The following is a 22920-nucleotide window of genomic DNA, read 5'->3' as shown; positions in this document are numbered from 1 at the left end:
TCTTTACTTTTTTGAGGGATTTCGCTCTTTAGTTTTTTTTTATGGAAAGTTATGTGAATGTTTTGACGAGCACATAAAGTGAGTGGACGTGAGGGATTTTTTTTTTTTTTGCCCCTTAATCTCATCTCACGAGGGATCTGAAAACTTAAAGAATTGTGAGGCTTTATTTTTCTTCTTTGCAGCAAGTAATATATTCTATTTGGCCATGTTTTGCTTATTGTTTTCCTTAATCTCATCTCACGAGGGATCTTTTTTTTTTTTTTTTTTTTTTTTTTTTTTTTTTTTTTTGTGTTCCTTAATCTCATTCACTCACCTCTTTGCTTCAAATTTCACTACAAACAACACACAACAACAAATCAGATAGATTTGAGGTAAGCTCTTTCTGACTTCAATTTCTCTCTCAATTTGGCCATGTTTTGCTTATTGTTTTCCTTAATCTCATCTCACGAGGGATCTTTTTTTTTTCCTTAATTCTCATCTTACGAGGGATTTAAATAGTATTGCTGTACTTTGTGTTTTTCTCTTGAGAAGAACACGTAATCGTTGATTTTACAGTTTTTTTTTTCTTTAGTCTTATATCTTTTCTTTTGTATTCTTTTACTTTTTTGAGGGATTTCGCTCTTTAGTTTTTTTTTATGGAAAAGTTATGTGAATGTTTTGACGAGCACAATAAAGTGAGTGGACGTGAGGGATTTTTTTTTTTTTTCCCCTTAATCTCATCTCACGAGGGATCTGAAAACTTAAAGAATTGTGAGGTTATTTTTCTCTTTGCAGCAAGTAATATATTAATCTTGGATTATCGTTTAGGCAAAAAAAAAATTCTATTTGGCCATGTTTTGCTTATTGTTTCCTTAATCTCATCTCACAAGGGATCTTTTTTTTTTTTTTTTTTGTGTTCCTTAATCTCATTCAACCACTCTTTGCTTCAGATTTCACTACAAACACAACAACAACAACAGCAGATAGATTTGAGGTAAGCTCTTTCTAACTTCAATTTCTCTCTCTATTTGGCCATGTTTTGCTTATTGTTTTTCTTAATCTCATCTCACGAGGGATCTAAATAGTAGTGTTGTACGTTTGTGTTTTTCCTCTTGAGAAGAACACGTAATAGTTGATTTTATATAGTTTTTTTTCTTTAGTCTTATATCTTTTCTTTTTGTATTCTTTTACTTTTTGGGGGATTTCTTTCTTTAGTTTTTTTTTTTTTTTTAATGGAAAAGTTATGTGAATGTTTTGACGAGCACAATAAAGTGAGTGACGTGAGGGATCCTTTTTTTTTTCCCCTTAATCTCATCTCACGAGGGATCTAAAAACTTAAAGAATTATGAGGTTATTTTTCTCTTTGCAGGCAAGTAATATATTAAGTCTTGGATTATCGTTTAGCAAAAAAAAATCTTGGGTTATCAGATTATGTGTTAATTTTCTTCTCCATGTGTTGGTTTACCAGTGAGAAATTAAATTTATGTAGTAGATTTCGGAATAGGATAATTATTGCTTAATTTGTAAAAAATGATTGTTTTATCTCCAACAAAAACTTGTTATTTTATCATGATTTAGATTCTAAAAGGAAAAAAAAAAGATTCTCCAAAAAAAAAAAAATTTAACTCCCACGTAAAATAGTGCCTACAAAATAGGACTACACTTTGTTATCATTATCCTTTCCATATCATCATCTTATTTATCTTTTTTATTTTTTTTTCTTTTATTTGGTCAGTTTGATGGTTGTTTAAGTATTTTCTCTAATTAATGACTATTTTTTTAAAGAATAGGAATGATATATATTGATTTGTCTTTTTTTTTTTTTTTTTGTGGTTATTGGGTTTCACTCATTATTTTAGTGCATGTGTTCTAAGTGGTGCCCTCTCTTCCTCTATTTTTTTTTTTGTTGTTTTTTTCTTACATTTAAGCCTTACTCTCTATTTTTTTTTCATAGGGTGACATATCAACAATTTGGTTAGATTGCATATCAAACACATTGGATGAATTCGGGTGAGCGAAGTGGTAGTCATTCTATCAAGTAGTTGTTAAAAAACATTTTTTGTAATATCCTACGTTATGAAATTTAATATTGTCCTTTTTTGTGCCTTTTATTGCACATTTGATGATTTTTAATAATGTCCTTTTCTGTGCCTTTCATTGCACATTTGATGATTTCGTAAGCAATTGTTATGTATGCAAATTTGCTAAAGCAAGAATGATACTGGAGAACTTATCTTTAAAGATAAAATTTTAAAATTGTGCTGAAAATTGCTTCTAAATAATAGACTAACTTTTAAGGGTAAAAACCTACACCCTTAAATATATCTTATATTTGATAGTTTAAAATGTTACTTCATTTTAAATTTTAAAATTTTAAAAATTGGTAAAATTTAATCTGATCCAAAATAACTTACCAAAAGAGAAAAAGACTCCAAAAAAAAAACATGCCTTTGAATTTGCATCAAGTGTTGCATAAAAAAGAAAAAAAAAAGATTTGCATCAAGTGTTACATATCCTCAATTAATATTTGCCTCAAATTTTTTTTTTTTTTTGAGGGTGAGTCTTTTAACGTTGGTTTCCTTTTTTTGCAACTTCAAGCAAAAAAAAAAGAAAAAAAAATCCATAAACGTTGGTTTCCTATTTTTGGCAACTTCAAGCAAAAAAAAAAAAAAAAAAAAAAAAAATCCATAGACGTTGGTTTCCTATTTTTTTGCAACTTCAAGCAAAAAAAATCCCTATGTTTTAGGTATTTTAATAATATGGCACCACTGTTTTACGTTTAAATTTTTTTTAAAAAATTTGTTTTAAGTATTTTTATTCCTAAAATTTTTCCTATTATTTAGACACTAAAGCAAGAATGATATTGGAGAACTTATCTTTAAAGATAAAATTTTAAAATTGTGCTGAAAATTGCTTCTAAATAAATAATAGATTGACTTTTAGGGGTAACAACTTACACCCTTAAATATATCTTATATTTGATAGTTTAAAATGTTACTTCATTTAAAATTGGTAAAATTTAATCTGATCCAAAATAACTTACCAAAAGACAAAAAGACTCCAAACAAACCATACCTTTTGAATTTGCATCAACTGTTACGTGTTCTCAGTTAATAAATTTGCATCAACTTTTTTTTTTTTTTTTGGAGGGTGGTGAGTACTTCAACTGTTCAACATTGTTTCCTATTTTTTTTACAACTTCAAGCAAAAAAAAAAAAAAAAAAAATCCATAAACGTTGGTTTCCTATTTTTTTTGCAACTTCAAGCAAAAAAATCCCTATGTTTTAGGTATTTTAATAATATGGCACCACTGTTTTACGTTAAAATTTTTTTTTAAAAATTTTTTTAAGTATTTATTATTTCCTAAAATTTTGCCTATTATTTAGACACTAAAGCAAGAATGATACTAGAGAACTTATAACTTATAAAATATTTTAAAATTGTGCTGAAAATTGCTTCTAAATAAATAATAGACTAACTTTTAGGGGTAACAACTTACACCTTAAATATATCTTATATTTGATAGTTTAAAATGTTACTTCATTTAAAATGGTAAATTTAATATAATCCAAAATAACTTACCAAAAGACAAAAAAGACTTCAAACAAACCATGCCTTTTGAATTTGCATCAACTGTTACGTGTTCTCAATTATAAATTTGCATCAAATTTTTTTTTTTTTTTGAGGGTGGTGAGTCCTTCAACATTGGTTCCTATTAATTTACAACTTCAAGCCAAAAAAAAAAAAAAAAATCCCAATATTATAGGTATTTTAATAATATGCCAGCACTGTTTTACATTTAAATATTTTAAAAAAAAAATGTTTTAAGTATTTTTATTCCTAAAATTTTGCCTATTATTTAGATATTACTTAGAAGTAATTTTTTCCATAATTTTATACTTATACTAGCCTGAGCACACGCTTATGCGCGTGATCAGAGACTCTTCTGTTTTTTGGATAAGAGTTAATTCAGAGCATTTATTATAATTTAGGATTACTTTATTTTTCCAATCACAAAAATATCTAGGGGTGTGATAAGTATTATGTGTTAGCAGGTGAAATAATTTTTCATCACACACCCGTAGATTTTTTTGTGATTGGAAAATAAAGTAATCCCAAATTATAATAAATGCTCTAAATTAACCCTTATCCAAAAATAGAAAAGCCTTTGAGCACGCGCATAACCAAACCAATAGAAAAGAGCTCTGAGCACGCGCTTACGCGTGTGCTCAGAGGCTAGTTAATATTTAAGTGGTTTTCAAGCTAGCTTCCAAGTAGTGGACTCTTAAGTTTTTCATGTCGCAAAATACCCCAAAATTTATCTGTTTGGAAAGTTTACGCGCATGCTCAGAGGCTAGTTAATATTTAAGCGGTTTTCAAGCTAGCTTCCAAGTAGTGGACTCTTAAGTTTTTCATGTCGCAAAATACCTCAAATTTTATCTGTTTGGAAAGTTTAAATAATTGGGTTATTTATATCTATATCTATATGGCTTTTGAATTGAGTTTTAGTGTGCTTTTGTGATAAAATATTTTTCCCTCTCTCTTGTGTGTGTTTGTTAAAAAAAAAAAAAAAATCTATATGCCAATGGCTGTAACAGTAGTTATAATTTTGGTAGATAAACGTGTAAATTTCATGAATTAAAAAAAGCCTTTATTAGGAAGTGTTTATGAGACTAGTAATAATAAAAAGAAAAAGAAAAGGTAATATTATATTAAATTATTATATTTTTTATTTATTAAACTTTATCCAAAAAAGTGATAAAGCAGCAAACAAAAAGTTTATAGGAAGAAATAAACAATTAATTTTATCGTAAAAATTTGTTGCAATTTTATGCAACTCAACCAAAAACAACGAAAAGAAAGGAAGGATAACAACTAATCGCACTCCCAGTCCTACACGAAACTCTGTTTGCTTCTACGTATAGTCATCTGGCTGTCCAGCATCTATATATATATATATATTATATAAGCAATCCATTCAGCATTCATTCATGTCACAAAATCCCAGTTAACAATTCAGATCTGAGAAAGAGAGAAATTTGGATCCCTTCAGGCAATCAAGGTTGATGAAATCTTTGGCCCCATCAAAGAATCTGTCAGTTCTCTTAATTTTGCGTGCGTACTTTATTTGAGTTGTTATTTGTCTTTTTTATTATTTTATGAGTGTCATGATTTTTCTTTGGAGTTCCATTCTCAGTATCACTATTATGGTTAGGATACATTTAGTTTGCTGTGATATTATTATATTAATATAATTTTAATACAAGAATACAACATTACATTATTTAGGAAGATGGTGAGATTATATTGTATGATATATTTTATAATTTTAGATTATAGTAATATTAGAAAAATAAAATAAACTAAAAATCTTAATATCACATTATTGTAATGGGTTCACAATAATGGTTCTTATCTATGTTAAAAAAAAAGTTGTTTACAATTTGTAATAATAATTAGATGCCCAAACACCAATCAACCTCTAAAGCATCCCAAGTTCCTAAGTTCCTTACTTCCAAAAGTCCTGACTCTGAATTTGAATTTTGATACCCATTCCCTCAAAACTCAAAAGTCTGAACTTCTTTATACACTCTTCAAGTTACACCTTTGCTTGTAACAGATTAATTTGTTGGTATCTTAGACTAAGATATCCTAGTCTTTAGGACTAAGATCAGGCCGGGTCGGGTTGGTATCACTACCACCCGCAACCCAAAAACTACCTTGTTCATATATATATATAAGTCTCACACTCTCACTTGACACCTCACGTCTTCACTATGCTGTTTGATATGATAGTTTTTGTTCATATGCTCAGGTTTGGATTTGTTTGGATGAAGCTTCCGATCTAAAAACCTAACCCGTTGGTATATAGCTCAGGGAGAGTGAAAATTAAAATAACATTAAGATTAATATATATATATATTATATTTTTATTTAAAATAAATATGCTTACTTGGTTTTAATAAATTCAAAATGATATAGTTTTGAATAAAAAAATTTGAATTCATTAGAAAATGAAAATAAGACTTGACATAAATCAACATTACCCAAAACTTTAAATCAACAAATGTAATGCATTCTAGTAACTGTTGTATTGGACTATGTTTTTGAGTAAATTATCTTAAGCATCAAAGAAGCTACAAGCTAGTATTGGTGCATCAATGATACTAGTATTGGTGCATGCATGTTATACTAAGCTATGTACTTTTTCTAGATATTCCATTGTCTAATGTTAGGGATACGATCCTTTTTTTGAAATCAACATTACCCAAAACTTTAAAATTGTAAATTACAATTGGGTGTTACTAAAATGTGTCCTTAAGGTAAATATTAATAAAATATTTTAGGAAAATTTTTACAAGAAATTAAAAAAACTGACAAACTTTTTGTCAACTTTTTCAATTTTTCATAAAAAACTTTCTTAAAATAAATGGTTAATATATATCTTAAAGGTATACATTATCCGAACCCCAACTGCAATTTAGTCCTCTAATAGTTAAGATGTGGACTGCAAGTATATCGTATTATACTATTATTTGTTATTTTTTCTGTTTTTACAGTAACACTAATATTGCCTGTATTTAATTCAATCCTTTTTTTGGTATGTTTAGGTCAAACTAATATCAATATCAATGTTTTTTGACATGTTTTTAATGGAAACTTATTTGAATTCAATACACATACCATGACACACTTACCTATAGAGTTCTTTTTAAGTAAAAAATGAAAATAAAACTTGACATAAATTTTTTGCAGCACGAAGTAAAGCCGCTTTGGAAAAAAACCCGCAAAGTTTGCAGACATAGCAAAAGAAGATGGACATTTTTGCTCTTTCAACTTCAATAGGAATCAATATAGGTCTGTGTGCGGTCCTTTTATTGCTCCATTCCATATTAAGAAAAATACCTAGCAATGTAAGAGTGTACTTTGGAGGGAGGCTTGCTTCCAGGAAGACACCCAATGATCCTATTTGCCTTGAGAAGTTTGTTCCTTCACGTAGTTGGATAGTTGAAGCATTTCAAACAAATGAAGAAGAACTATTGCGCATTGGTGGCATGGATGCTGTGGTTTTTCTCAGAATAGTTCTTTTCAGGTAATATCTTTTTATCATCATATTTATTGATTTTTAACTTTTCTAATTTTACAAGATGAAACCCAAACAATGGGAATATAGGTTGGTAACCCAAACAATGGGAATATAGGTATTTGGTAACCCAAACAATGGAAATATAGGTATTTGGTAGTTATAAGAGCTTTTCGAATCTTAATGTCTGGACACCCTTCACTCTTTGATGTTTATTAGAAATTGTGTCACCTAGCTCTTGTTTGTTAGAGCTTCCCCTGCCTAGCTTATTCAACTTTTTAAACTTATGTATTCTAGGTATAGTTATGCATTAGGGTCCGCTTGAGAATAAATTATTTAATTAAAAAATTGAAAACTCTTTATTGAAAGTACTTTAGATAAAACTAAAAGTTTACTGAAATAGTACAGTGAAACTCACGAATAATACCAAAAAGTGCAATGAAACCCATAAATATATAGTAGCAAAAAAAACTAAATAGTAAAAGAAGTTGCACAATATAAACTTATTCCAAACACTAGCTTATACTTTTAACCAGCTTATTTTTTAAGCCCAACAATCCAATGAAAATTGAAAATAAGCTCTCATTGATTCATGATATATGAAGACACATGCTTTTTAGTGGTTGGATGGTATGGTTGGATGGTGTTTCTTAGTCGATTAGGTCCTGTTATACGAGACTGTTACCAAACATATAAAAAAAAAAAAAAAAAAAAAAAAAAAAAAAAAAAAAAAAAAAAAGATCCCTCGTGAGATGAGATTAAGGAAAACAATAAGCAAAACATGGCCAAATAGAGAGAGAAATTGAAGTCAAAAAGAGCTTATCTCAAATCTATCTACTGTTGTTATTGTTGTTTGTAGTGAAATCTAAAGCAAAGAGGTGAGTGAGAGGAGTTTCTTAACAATGATGATAATGGTGATAAGAAGAATAACACAAAATTGAGAGAATTGGAGAACTGAAGAAGAAACAATTTGAGTTTGAAAACCAATGTGAGTGTAGTGGGAGTGTGTTCCTATTTTGTAGATAGTGTTTTACGTGGAAGTTATAGAAGCATTTTTACCAAGTTTTGCCCCTACTTAAACATAGGCTGTAGGGGTATTTTGGAACAAAAAAAAATCCAGTCCAAACAGGCGCAACCCCTTAAAAAGTAGTACTAGCCTCTAAGCACGCGCTCATGCGCGTGCTCAGAGGCTCTTCTATTTTTTGAGTAAGGGTTAATTTAGAGCATTTATTATACTTTAGAATTACTACATTTTTCAATCACAAAAAAAAAAAAAAACCTAGGAGTGTGATGAAAAATTATTTCTCCTGTTAACGCATAATACTCATCACACCCCTAGATTTTTTTGTGATTGGAAAATGTAGTGATCCCAAAGTATAATAAATGCTCTAAATTAACCCTTACTCAAAAAAATAGAAGAGCCTCTGAGCACGCGCGTGAGCGCGTGCTCAGAGGCTAGTATCCCTAATTGAAGTTTACATGTTTGTCTACTAATATTACACATTTGCGAGCGACTGATACAACCAGAAATGTCATGAGGCTAGCAAAAAATCTACACCAAAATTGCATTGAAAATTTGAAATCATATGTTTGTGTGTGAATCTGTTCATTTTTTGTGGCTAGCCTCATGACATTTTTGGTTGTATCAGTCATTCACAAATGTGTAATATTAATGGACAAATATGTAAACTTCAACTGGGCATAAATAGAAAATTATAACATTAAATCCAAAAAATAAAAAAGAGCATCATCACACGTGCTCATATTCTACAAATATCATCCAAATTTTGTGTTGCTTCTAATGTGAATGTTAATAGATAAATTTTAGAAACCTTAATATAATTAGAATTCGAAAGTGTAGAAGATTGTTCAAACTGGGTTTGTGATAGAAAAATATAAAGCAACAGTTCAATATTGTCATCTACTTTATTTTTAGATCTCTCTGTTAATGTGGCCCAACTTCCTAACAAAAATCACCCTATAACATATGGAGAATCCTGAAGAATGAGGGGTCCTAGTTAACTTGTTAAAGAACATCAGTAGCATAAAATCTTTTTCTTTATTTTAAAAAAAAAAAATCACCCACCATACATATGCAAAAGTCAAAATTTCCAAAATAAACATGCAAAGGTAAACAGAAGCATAGATATAAGATTAGGAATTGACAAATAAATAATTTCCCTCTTTATTTGAAAAATAAATAAAATAAAAATGATAAAGAAGGGAACACCATAGGTACATTGTAATTACACATTCAAAAAATAATTTAATTATTTAATTGTTGCTTTCCATGATTCAAATGTAATTACACATTCAAAATTAAGTGGCTCAAATGTGAAACATGAGTAAGAAAAGGAAATGCAAAAGTTTGGTAACTTCTTCATAAAATCTTGAGGTTCATGCAATCTTAACAATTTCGTTTGGCTAAAATCCTAGATTGGCATCAGTCATCGATCTATCAAGGTCGTTTTATAGTGCTTTCAGTTGAAACACATATCTGCAAACCACAATGTGAATGGATGAATTGAGCACAATAGTCTCGTACTCATTGTTACAAGTGAAGATCCCCTCTTCTTAATTTGCTGATTCAATTTAATGAGCAAGTTTTGCGTTGTGTTTGAGTAAAATAATTTTATTGTAATTTATTTTAAATAACATGGACACACAGAACACACCAGTAATAAACTCTGAACAAAAATAATGTTTACAAATTCCTACAAGTAAATCAATAGCGACGACACTTGGTCTAGATTGGGATGGTGAAGTGAGTGGATCATATCGCTACAATTTTTTCTCATACACAAAAGGAAAAAAACTAATGGCTTGTTTGGAAGTTTAGAGGGGGAGGAGAGTAGAGGAGAGTAGAGGGGAGGGGAGTAGTGGGGAGGAGAGTAGAGGGGAATGATTCACCTCCACCTTATTTGGATGTTTTTAAAATTATGGCTTGTTTGGAAGTTTAGAGAGGGAGGAGAGTAGAGGAGAGTAGAGGGGAGGGGAGTAGTGGGGAGGAGAGTAGAGGGGAATGATTCACCTCCACCTTATTTGGATGTTTTTAAAATTAGTAAGGGGGAAGGGAGTAATTAGCCATTTCCCTTGTGTAATTTTGTTAATATAATAAGGGTAAATTAGGTAATTTACTTGGTTAATAGTTTATGTACTCTACTCCCCCTTCAAATTTTTCCAATTTGGGGGAATTAAAATTGGGGGGCTAGAGGGAGTCCAAACCCCTCCCCCTCATTCTCTAAAAAACTTCCAAACAAGGTAATTGCATTACTCTCACTCCCTCTACTCTACTCCCCCTCCTTTTTTAAACATCCAAACATGCCATAAATCAACACCGGTCTAGTCTTTGTCTTTTGTGAAGACTCCCACCAATTGATAAGAATTTGGATTTTTAAACTCATGGATACACCAAGATAAGGATGGATGGGTGTTTGAATTAATGTTTCGTTTTTTAGTAATCAGGTTTTGTCTGCTTTAATCAATTTCTTGGATACATACGCTTACAACTTCCAATGTGGCCAATTAGGTGGATGAAAAGGGGTTACCTATCGAGTTGTTTTTTATTATCATGACTTTTCTTGAGCCAGAATACCTTATTCTATGCCCAATATTCCAACGTGTTATACCTATAATACCATACATTATGGTCCAATTAGTTGCAACCTTGCCCAATCTGACTGCATTATTACATAATAACTATCTTAAAATTTGTCAATGTAGCCAAGAATAATGTTCTAAGTGATATCATATATAATTACATAAAAATTATTTAATTGAATAAATTAATGTAATAAATTTATACTCACGTTGTTCTATCTTAACATGCTTTAAAAAAGCTAATGTATTTTGTCCTTTTAAATTTTATGAGTTTAAACATTTATTTATTTTTATTTATTTTTTAGATAGTTATAATATGTTGGGTAAACTATGTATTTTATCCCTATCATTTACACCATACTTCAATTTGGTCCATAACCTTTAAGTATTTGATCTCTAACTTTTTAGTGGCTTGTCAATTTAGTCCATGTCGTTATGTTTTGGATGGAAATTGCTGATGTGGCAAATGGACAAAATAAAAAATTAGTTTATTGTCACATTAACGGAAATTAATTTTTCATTTTGGCTATTAGCTACGTCAATAAATTTCATCAAAGAAATAACGACAGAGACTAAATTGACACAACACTAAAAGATTATATATCAAATTGAAATATAGTATAAAAATAGGGACTAAATTCGTAGTTTAACCAAATATGTTTCTAAGCCCGCAACTTGATCTCCTTTTCCCTAGAGTTTAAATTAAAGAATGAATAGTGGTTCAACAAGACATGGCATAAACTAATATGTTTACTTACATACATATATAAAATTATAAATGTTTGTATGTATTCATGTATNTTTTTTAATCGCAAATTGGTTTTTTGTTCTATATATTTACAAAGAAAAATTCATCCTCCAAAACAAAAATGATTAAATTCTTCAATTTCGTATGTGGGTCTGTTTCATAATAGCCAAATTTCAATTTGTTTTTGCATTTTTGTTGTCTAAAATGTTTTGCATGCCTACAATATGGACGGGTTTTTTGTGATTGATGTGGTTGGATGAGTGGCTGTGAAAGAAGAAAGATTATATTCTTGTACGTATGTTTATGTTTCAACCAGGGTTTCGTTAGTAACATGTCAAAGTAGGGAGTGAAACTGTTGAGTTAAGAAGACTATCATATACTCTTGCTTTTGATATGAAGCTATATATTGAGACAATTTTTTGAATGGGGTAATATGGTCATTGTGTTAAACTAACACACTATAATCAGTGAAAGATAAAAAGGTCTCCCTAGCCCTTTCTAAGGAGGTCAATGTGTTTTAATGACCCTAAGACCAATACATGTATTTTTATCTTTTATAAAAAAAAAAAAATAGTAATTCAAAATAGTGGATGAAAAAATTATGGTAGCTTAGCTTATCCTTCTCCCCATTATACGTGTTTTTATTAATTGTAATAAATAATAAAACAAATTAATTACCAAAAATAACAATAAAAAATCTATTTACAAACACCCACCTATTGTGGGCCAAATATGACTATTAGTCTTAAAGATGATAATACTTAGTACTAATGAAGGGAAAATTATTAGGTACTTCCAGAGTACCATAAATGCATACTCCTCCTCTCACATGAATATTGGGTCTCACTCCCACCATAAATTTAATTAGTAGGACCTACCATTCATGTGAGAAGAGGGAGTAAGCATTTATAGTACTCTGAGAGTACACAATAATTTCCCCTAATGAAGTGCTATTATTGTTATTGGTATATTAATAATTACAATCTACTATATGCTTGAATTCCTCATGAGAAATAATAAAGCCAGGACCAGAGTGTGGTTCAATCTTTGAAAATTTCTGGCTTTGCTTTTTATTAATGACAAATATTTCCATATAGGTTTCAAAAAATCTTTCCATTTGGGTAATAGATTGTGCATATCTCTCTATATTTCAAGGAATTTATATTAAGCGAAGACATTTCTCTTTAGTGAACTTTTTCCTTGTCATCTACAAAACAATTCTCTTTTCTCACCAATCAATCTCTCTGTTAGGGTTTTTGAGGCATATCTTGAAGTTCTTTTCCATGGAAGCCGATCGCCCTATTGGTTCGTATATATATATATATATAACTCGTCCATTTGTTACAGAAATACCCTATACTATTCATTTATCTTTTTTAAACTATAGTAATTTGTTATTTGAATGATGTTTGATTTTATTTGCAGGCTTGTGTGCTGAAAGTGAATATTGATTGTTGCAAAGCATGTCCTAGGAAACTGAGAAAAAAGTTGCAAAGATCTATGGTATATATTCAATTTTCTATGAAATAATTCTTTAACTAGTTTATATTTATTTTTACTTATAATAATATTGTTCTCATTTTTTATGGTGACATAGGAGTGAGTTCTATCCATGTTGATGTAAAGCAAGGGCTGGTTAAAGTTACTGGTAACATAGAACCAACCAAAGTTGTAGAGGCAATAAAAAAGATTGGAAGAAAGGCAGAGCTTTTGTCCTATGAAAAGGACCCCCCGGTTGTACAAGAGAAACTTAACCACTTATTCACTAAGACATAATAATCATATTGTTGACTTTGATTCTAATATTGATGATGACGACGACGACGAAGATGATGATAGTGATGATTTGCATGATGAAAATTGTGAATATGCTCATCATAATAATCATAAGACAAAGCCTAGGCACGACCATGGACCAAATGGGCATCATCAACACCATCACAATGTGAATGACCAGAGAGAGACTGGAGGTACTCCTCTACACCATCACAATGTGAATGGCAGGAGAGAGACTAGAGACACTTCTCTACGTGGTGCAACCAAAGGGTATGGCTATGGTCTACCAAGGCCACCACCGGCAAGGCCACCATATGGGTATCTAGCAATGCCACTACCTGAAGAGCACCATATGGGTATCCAGCAGTGCCACCATATGGGTATCAAGGATATCACCATCAAAGGGATGTATGCAAGGCCACCGCCACCTCCACCTCCACTAGCGGCTTATTATGATCATCAGTATAGGCCAATGATGCAACAACCAAGGTGGCACCACCATTGCCTCCATATGGTTCTTGCTATACTAGGGATGCACCAGTTGGCAACTCCGTCTTCCACTATTTTAGTGATGATAACACTAAAGGTTGTTCTATAATGTGAGCTGTTGCTGCAGTGCTTTGCTTGGCTTTGAGTTTTTCTTAACAAAGCTAAATAGATTCTAAGTATATTGTCTTTTAATTTTATTAGGCTTTTCATGACACCTTTTTTTTTTTTTTTTTTTTTTGTTCATTCAAAAACATTTGAGATGAAGTTACGAACTTACAGTTCTTGTAATTATGAAGTTGGAATATAATTACAAACTTAACTCCATAATTAATTTGTATATTTTATACCTTTTACAAATTTTTTTCATAATTACTGACATGATATTATAAATAGAGCAACATTACTTTCATTTGCTAGGAAAAATTGTGTGACTTTAGACTTATTCCTCTTTGTTATATGCCTTGGAATTTGCAACGTGTGTGTTTTGCGTGATATAGACAATGACATGATCTCAAGTATTTTTAGTGATGTGTTAATATCAAATTAAGGATGTTTAGGTCGAATTTTTTTGCTAAGCAATTTGCTTTGGATGCTTCTAAACCCCCAATATATTTAAGTTGGTGGCTCATTGGTTTTTCTTACATTGTTTTTAAAATACAGATATATCCTTCTTAAGGAATTGGCAAATGAAAGTGAAATATTGGATCAATTTATTTCAAGAACTTGAAATCACTAAATGTTACTTGTGTTTGCTATAAATTTTTCTGTATGTGATATATGCATGGCTAAAGTTGACAAATCAATACTACTTCATATCAAAAGCAAGAGTATATGATAGTCTTCTTAACTCAACAGTTTCACTCCCTACTTTGACATGTTACTAACGAAACCCTGGTTGAAACATAAACATACGTACAAGAATATAATCTTTCTTCTTTCACAGCCACTCATCCAACCACATCAATCACAAAAAACCCGTCCATATTGTAGGCATGCAAAACATTTTAGACAACAAAAATGCAAAAACAAATTGAAATTTGGCTATTATGAAACAGACCCACATACGAAATTGAAGAATTTAATCATTTTTGTTTTGGAGGATGAATTTTTCTTTGTAAATATATAGAACAAAAAACCAATTTGCGATTAAAAAAAAACAACATTGTTTTCCTTGTAAAAACTGAACTTTGTAATACGTGGCAATAGTACATGCAATTATGAATAACAATGAAATAAAAAGAAAACAAAAGAGAGAATAATGAAAAAAAAAAAAAAAATTGCACCTTCTTGGCTGGGATTGATCCGAGAAACTTTGTTAGAGAGAAATCTACAAGAAAGAAAAATTAGAAGAGAAAATGGGTTTTTGCAAAAGACAAAGAAAGGTACTCATATTCATATATATAGAGAGAGATATCAAATATGCACAATATCATGTCAATATATTCTCGGAATGGAAATGATTTTTGGAGAAAACACAAATGGAAATAATTGCTAATAATAAGCAAAACCAAACATTTTTGTGCGCGCAGGTTAAGGAATTAAATTAAGGGAAAAAAAATAGGGCTTAATGAAGGAAGAAATTAAATTTATAGTGTGAATCTAAAAACCAAAATGGATAATTAAAAATTAAACCTCAAATAAATCAATGTGAAAATTTATTATGAGCTGCACCGTCCACAGCAGCCTGTTCCTCTCCTGCGCTGCCTTCATCAGCTCCAACACACCATCCCATAGCGGTGGCATGCCCTCACTCGCCTTTCCAATCACCGTCATTCAGATTCTTCTTAGTTCTTCCTGGTGGTTTTTCTCTCTCTCTCTCTCTCTCTCTTTTTAAAAAGAAATGAGAGGGAGAAGGTTTTTTGAGAAAACAAAAGAAAGAAAAGGGAACTGATTATGGCGCATATTTAGGATTTTCAGTTTGTTGACTAAATATATAATTGGAATAAGACTTCTTTTTTGTCTATTTTTTTATTATTTTCAAAATGATCCTTTGATGTCCTTCAAAATATAAATTGTGCGGAAAAAAAAAAGTATTTGACACTTGGTTAAATGAAAATTTAGAATAAAATAGTCAATTAAAAAAAAAAAAGTCTTATCTACCTTCATACTACACATTTATTTAGTAGTATTATATATATTTAAAAAAAAAATTTCAAGCAGGCTCATAATGCGTGCATGAGACTAGTTTTCAACTTGGTTTTTGACATATTATAATACCACCACTACAAAAAGGTTGATTTTTTGTTTTTTTAAAGGGTACAAACCCTTGAAAAAAGTATGAAAAAAATCATGAAAAATATTATTTCAAGGGTCCTGATGACCCTTGATGACTCTTGAAACAAACACTACTAAAAAAAATTGGACAACTTACAAGTGTTTTATCATAATATTATATGTTTACATATATAATAAGTTTCAGCTAACTTAATTAGTAAAGTCTCTTATAATCAAATAATGGCATGTTTGGATGTTTAAAAAAGGAGGGGGAGTAGAGTAGAGGGAGAGAGAGTAATGCAATTACCTTGTTTAGAAGTTTTTTAAAGAATGAGGGGGAGGGGTTTGGACTCCCTCTAGCCCCCCAATTTTAATTCCCCCAAATTGGAGAGATTTGAAGGGGGAGTAGAGTATATAAACTATTGACCAAGTAAATTATCTAATTTACCCTTATTATATTAACAAAATTACACAAGGGAAATGGTTAATTACTCCATTCCCCCCTTACTAATTTTAAAAACATCCAAATAAGGTGAAGGTGAATCATTCTCCTCTACTCTCCTCCCTACTACTCCCCTTCCCTCTACTCCCCTCTACTCTCCTCCCTCTCTAAACTTCCAAACAAGCCATAAGAGATTAATACAAGAAAAGATTTGTCATAAATTTGAAGAATTTGCTTCTACTTTCTTTCTTTTTTTCTTTTTTTCTTTTTTTGAGGAAAATTTGCTTTAAACAAAAGCTTTCAAGAACTAATATTGAACTATATTGAATTCAATTATCATAAAAAAGAAATGCATCTAAATTCCAGTTTAGGATTGTTGTAAAAATGTATGGTTTTATTATAAAAATTTTAGTTGTAAAGAACTTTAACTGAAAAACCGTTAAACGTTTCGTGTTTTGAAGTTGTTACATTCATATGATAATCAAATTGATTAATAGCTTTTAAACATGATAGTAACACAACAGAACATTCTAAAACTGTCTGTTATTTAATTTTATTTTATAAATATTTAGTTTTCAACTCTAAGTTGTCTTACGTACATTTCACAGTTTCTATGAAAAACATAAATATATCTTATAAGAACTTTAGGTAATTAAAATTTTCAAGCATCCAGTTTTTCAAATCCAGCAATAAGATTCTCAAAATATCCAGCAATAAAAACTTGTGATATAAAATTATAAATTATTACTAGCTGTGATCTTAGGAAGAAGTGACTACTGAATTTATTAGGACATCCATCCATCTTATTGACAACCTCTGCAAGGGCAAAACTGCAGCTAAGTTCTGCGCCTTCTACAAATAACCCCAGAAAATTGTTCCAATTACTATTGAGAATTCTGGTGACCACTCTAAGGTACATTTGATGACTAACATAAACCTTTCTATAGAGAGGCCACACGGATTGTATAAATTAAATCACATAAAAATGAGAAAGATTAAGGACATCATCTTGGTTATCTTTCCCCTGCATTTGCAGATGTTGGAATTCAGCCCTGTACAAGGAGCATTTCAGTGGAAAAACATAATAGTGTTAAAGTGCCCTCTTCAAAATTTGGGGTAGGTCTCCTACCAACCCACCTCCCAGAAACACAAAAGTCCCTGTGCATTGAGTATGACTTTCTTACAACCATTTTAACAAGTTTGGAAGTGCTAGCTGGATAACCCCTCAAAAACATGTGCACAGAAATATGAAATGTGAAATCTGAAATCAGCCCCATCAAATTGGCAGATAAATGAAAATTTTAAAACAACTAAAAACTCCTGATAGTTGTAAAACCCTCAAAATCTCAGTTTTCCTATTTATATGCAAGAACTATGGAATTTCATGATATTTGAATAAGAGGATGTTTGGTCCAAAGAGGGGCTAACTTAATTATAGCAACATATGATATTGTTAGGGGGAGAGTTCCATTGAGATTTGGTTTACTTTAAAACATTACATCATGTTAATTTATTTTTACTTTTTCAAATAAAGCAATGCATAACAATATAAAATAAATAGATTAGATGTAACTTGTAGTGATTTAATGAGATTCTCTAAGCAAGTTGAAAATATTCTGAGTTCTAAAATACTACTCTACCTAGGTGTGCTAAATACAGCAAGGACAGGCTCTAAGGCAGCAGCAACAATAGGAAAAAGGAAAACAAACCAAGCACAAAAGGGAGGGCCAATAGAATTATAAAATTTTAAGAATAGCTCACTTCTATGTTCCTTGCCTTTGATAAAGATTCTAAAACCTACAATTGATAATTATAACCACATTGAAATATAGTTTGGTAAGTCATACACTTGCTTGGATTAACCCAGACCATTCTCAACTACCCTGACCCCTTGCAATCAAAAGACATTCCTTAAAGTATACACTAGCACATTACTGAACATGGATACACATTAAACAAAACAGTTCATGAATATCAAGCAAGAGCAAAAGAACTATCAAAATTAAATTTTGCTTCTTTTTTTTGGGGGGGGGGGGGGGGGGGGAGGGATTTTCTCAGCAACCAAACATAGCTAGGAACCGTATAACACTTAACAAATTACCATAAATAGATACAAACATAACAGTGTTCCAATGGAAAAACCAAGGCAACTTTTGTTTTCAAAATATTGTTTAAATCTAAAACCCAAATTTCCCCCAAACATACCCATTTGATTCGCATGGAATGAAGTGCCTCAAAGCCTCACAAACTGCATAAACGAAGACGGGGAGAGATTTGGAAGCTACTTGCAAAATACTAATTAAAAAAAAAAAAAATTCTAAATTTCCAATTACTTTTCCAGCTCTTTCTCAGTAACCAAACATACCCATTTGAAAACATGCAATAACCTGCCTCAAAACTACACAAATTGCATAAAAGAAGAGACAGAGCCCACTTGCAAAATACTAATCAACAAATTGATAAAACCCATACACAATCAAAGAAACTTCAGAACTCAAAGCTCACATTTTTATTTTCTCCACCTTTCTCAAGAACCAAACATACCCATTTGAAAACATGCAATAGACTGCCTTAAAACTTGCACAAATTGCATACAATTAGTGTTAGAGAAAGTGTAAGAGATGGAGAAAGAAAATGGGACCTGGTGGTTAGTTGCTTGGAAAAGTCTGATTCTGCTTCAAAGGCCATAGAGATGAAAGAAAGCTCTCAAACGAACTTCCTGGATTGAAGAATCTGAAAATGGCGGGAATTTGATCAAAATGAGTAGGCAATGTTCTTGAAGAAGCTCAAGCTGGATATTCTATCAGAGCACAGATATGTCACTCATACTCATTAGTCAAAGCAAAATTAGGGTTATATATATAATATAAATGTAAAGATTTTGATACTGAGAAAAAAAAATAGTTTGGTTTCTTTTTTCTTTTTCTTTTTTAAATCAAAACTTTCTTAATATAATAGAGTTCATTAAAGATATATGTTAACAAAAATCATTATAAAAAAAAAAGATTAAATTAAAAATATATAAAATAAACCATAAAAGAGGGGAGAGTGACAACCCATGCTATGGGCCCAGNGCACTTGCTTCATAAACTAAGTCTGGCATCTAGAAAGAGTTTCTAATACCTCAGCAGGTTATCAGGATAAGTCATTCTTAAGCAATCCAAATCATGCTCCAATGCATGCCCCACAAGAAGCCTAGCCTTTCCACCCTGCATCCTTGCCCTCACAATGGATTCTCCATTGTACAGAATTTGCAAAAATTTTTCTTGAACTAACTTTAATGGCATGGCATCTCTTAGATGCTCTTCAGTTAACCCAGTTATTTCGTATCTGAAAATATTTATGGTGACATGTGAATTATAAGTGGGCCAATTCGTGATAAATCCTCTAAAGAAATCAAGGGCCATATAGAGCATACAAGTACCTGTAATTAGTGACAGGAATTTGAGGACGCACATATGTGTGGAAAATCACATTCTCATCTTCATCAATTAGACACACCAAAGCACAAAGGTCCAACGTTCCATCATCTCCACCTCCAACCATTTCACAATCTATGGCAATTGCTCCAGGACCTCTGCCATTGTGGCTTACAACAATTGGGTCTGAATATGGCAATTTCATGGTTCCCTGAAACAGTTCAACACAAAGTATATGACCATTTGAGTTTGCATGTCTAGATACAGTTGCTGCTATGAGTGTCTTTGATTGATCAATTGGTCAAAGGAAAAGAGCATTCAGAAGTACCAGAAGATTATAAACTTTTAAATTTTGTAGGGGTGCTTGAAGTTCACACTCATCAACTTACTATAGGACTAGGTGCAGGTAGTCGGCAACTTCTCTTATGCTCACTGAGAGAAATGGGGCTATCGAAAACTTTCAGGCAAAGATTACAGCCTTGTTCAGAGAAGACCCTTGAACAATCTTCTTTTGGCAATGGACCTAAATGATACAGAACATATGAGATAAGCAACTTAGGAGATAAACCCATACAAACATCTAATACTCTGGATCAGAATGCATATGAAATAATATCTCACCAATAACATGCTCCCTCAGTGATTCAAAAGATTTACAGTGCTTCAGACACACCCCGCATCTAGGCTGATGAACTGAGTGGTATGAGACCTTCATGTGCTCAACAAGATGCTCCTTTTTGTTATACTGCTTGAAGCAAGCAGAACATTTGTGCCTGTAAACAAGTGTGTCAAAAATCCTTCAATCATATGGAGCCAAGTCAATATATTACATAAGCAACAAACAAAATCAACCTCACAGCAATATCCTTCACTTGTTAACATCAATTTGTACAGTTTGTCAAGACATGTTATTTGTTTAACTTTGAGACATTATAACACAAGACATGAGAAGACAGAAGACTGAATAGTATTTTGAATAGTATCCATCCAGGGGAGTACTGCAATGCAAGAAAAAGAATCAAAGGATCTGGCCTCCAATAAGCCATTTTTCCGCAAAATACGATCAAACAATAGGAACCTCATTCTCCACCTTCAACTAGTGTTAAAGTGCCTCTTCAAAATTTGGGGTAGGTCTCCTACCAACCCACCTCCCAGAAACACAAAAGTCCCTGTGCATTGAGTATGACTTTCTTACAACCATTTTAACAAGTTTGGAAGTGCTAGCTGGATAACCCCTCAAAAACATGTGCACAGAAATATGAAATGTGAAATCTGAAATCAGCCGCCATCAAATTGGCAGATAAATGAAAATTTTAAAACAACTAAAAACTCCTGATAGTTGTAAAACCCTCAAAATCTCAGTTTTCCTATTTATATGCAAGAACTATGGAATTTCATGATATTTGAATAAGAGGATGTTTGGTCCAAAGAGGGGCTAACTTAATTATAGCAACATATGATATTGTTAGGGGGAGAGTTCCATTGAGATTTGGTTTACTTTAAAACATTACATCATGTTAATTTATTTTTACTTTTTCAAATAAAGCAATGCATAACAATATAAAATAAATAGATTAGATGTAGACTTGTAGTGATTTAATGAGATTCTCTAAGCAAGTTGAAAATATTCTGAGTTCTAAAATACTACTCTACCTAGGTGTGCTAAATACAGCAAGGACAGGCTCTAAGGCAGCAGCAACAATAGGAAAAAGGAAAACAAACCAAGCACAAAAGGGAGGGCCAATAGAATTATAAAATTTTAAGAATAGCTCACTTCTATGTTCCTTGCCTTTGATAAAGATTCTAAAACCTACAATTGATAATTATAACCACATTGAAATATAGTTTGGTAAGTCATACACTTGCTTGGATTAACCCAGACCATTCTCAACTACCCTGACCCCTTGCAATCAAAAGACATTCCTTAAAGTATACACTAGCACATTACTGAACATGGATACACATTAAACAAAACAGTTCATGAATATCAAGCAAGAGCAAAAGAACTATCAAAATTAAATTTTGCTTCTTTTTTTTGGGGGGGGGGGGGTGGTGGGAGGGATTTTCTCAGCAACCAAACATAGCTAGGAACCGTATAACACTTAACAAATTACCATAAATAGATACAAACATAACAGTGTTCCAATGGAAAAACCAAGGCAACTTTTGTTTTCAAAATATTGTTTAAATCTAAAACCCAAATTTCCCCCAAACATACCCATTTGATTCGCATGGAATTAAGTGCCTCAAAGCCTCACAAACTGCATAAACGAAGACGGGGAGAGATTTGGAAGCTACTTGCAAAATACTAATTAAAAAAAAAAAAAATTCTAAATTTCCAATTACTTTTCCAGCTCTTTCTCAGTAACCAAACATACCCATTTGAAAACATGCAATAACCTGCCTCAAAACTACACAAATTGCATAAAAGAAGAGACAGAGCCCACTTGCAAAATACTAATCAACAAATTGATAAAACCCATACACAATCAAAGAAACTTCAGAACTCAAAGCTCACATTTTTATTTTCTCCACCTTTCTCAAGAACCAAACATACCCATTTGAAAACATGCAATAGACTGCCTTAAAACTTGCACAAATTGCATACAATTAGTGTTAGAGAAAGTGTAAGAGATGGAGAAAGAAAATGGGACCTGGTGGTTAGTTGCTTGGAAAAGTCTGATTCTGCTTCAAAGGCCATAGAGATGAAAGAAAGCTCTCAAACGAACTTCCTGGATTGAAGAATCTGAAAATGGCGGGAATTTGATCAAAATGAGTAGGCAATGTTCTTGAAGAAGCTCAAGCTGGATATTCTATCAGAGCACAGATATGTCACTCATACTCATTAGTCAAAGCAAAATTAGGGTTATATATATAATATAAATGTAAAGATTTTGATACTGAGAAAAAAAAATAGTTTGGTTTCTTTTTTCTTTTTCTTTTTTAAATCAAAACTTTCTTAATATAATAGAGTTCATTAAAGATATATGTTAACAAAAATCATTATAAAAAAAAAAGATTAAATTAAAAATATATAAAATAAACCATAAAAGAGGGGAGAGTGACAACCCATGCTATGGGCCCAGGGCAATACGAAGGATATTAGGCACCAATGCATTTATTAGTAAAGATTAGGGGGACTCAAACTCAATATCAGAGTTTTGTTAAC

The 22920-nt window shown here is 31.4% G+C and overlaps 1 protein-coding gene across 1 annotated transcript; it reads right to left on the bottom strand.

Annotated features, from left to right (window-relative positions):
* Positions 1 to 19418: 19418 nt before the first annotated feature.
* On the bottom strand, positions 19419 to 22663 carry LOC112008382 (uncharacterized). The gene is made up of 5 exons (XM_065760994.1): positions 22406 to 22663; positions 20373 to 20524; positions 20141 to 20274; positions 19757 to 19962; positions 19419 to 19662 (listed from the first exon to the last, which is right to left on the bottom strand). Exons 1-5 carry the CDS (start codon positions 22450 to 22452, stop codon positions 19449 to 19451), a joined length of 753 nt encoding a protein of 250 aa, XP_065617066.1. The 5' UTR covers positions 22453 to 22663; the 3' UTR covers positions 19419 to 19448.
* Positions 22664 to 22920: the final 257 nt, after the last annotated feature.

Source organism: Quercus suber, unplaced genomic scaffold (assembly GCF_002906115.3).
Source record: "Quercus suber isolate HL8 unplaced genomic scaffold, Cork oak 2.0 scaffold_390, whole genome shotgun sequence".
In the NCBI taxonomy this organism is placed as follows: domain Eukaryota; kingdom Viridiplantae; phylum Streptophyta; class Magnoliopsida; order Fagales; family Fagaceae; genus Quercus; species Quercus suber.
The sequence above is the reverse complement of the archived record's forward strand: the minus strand, read 5'-3'. Positions and strand labels throughout refer to the sequence as shown.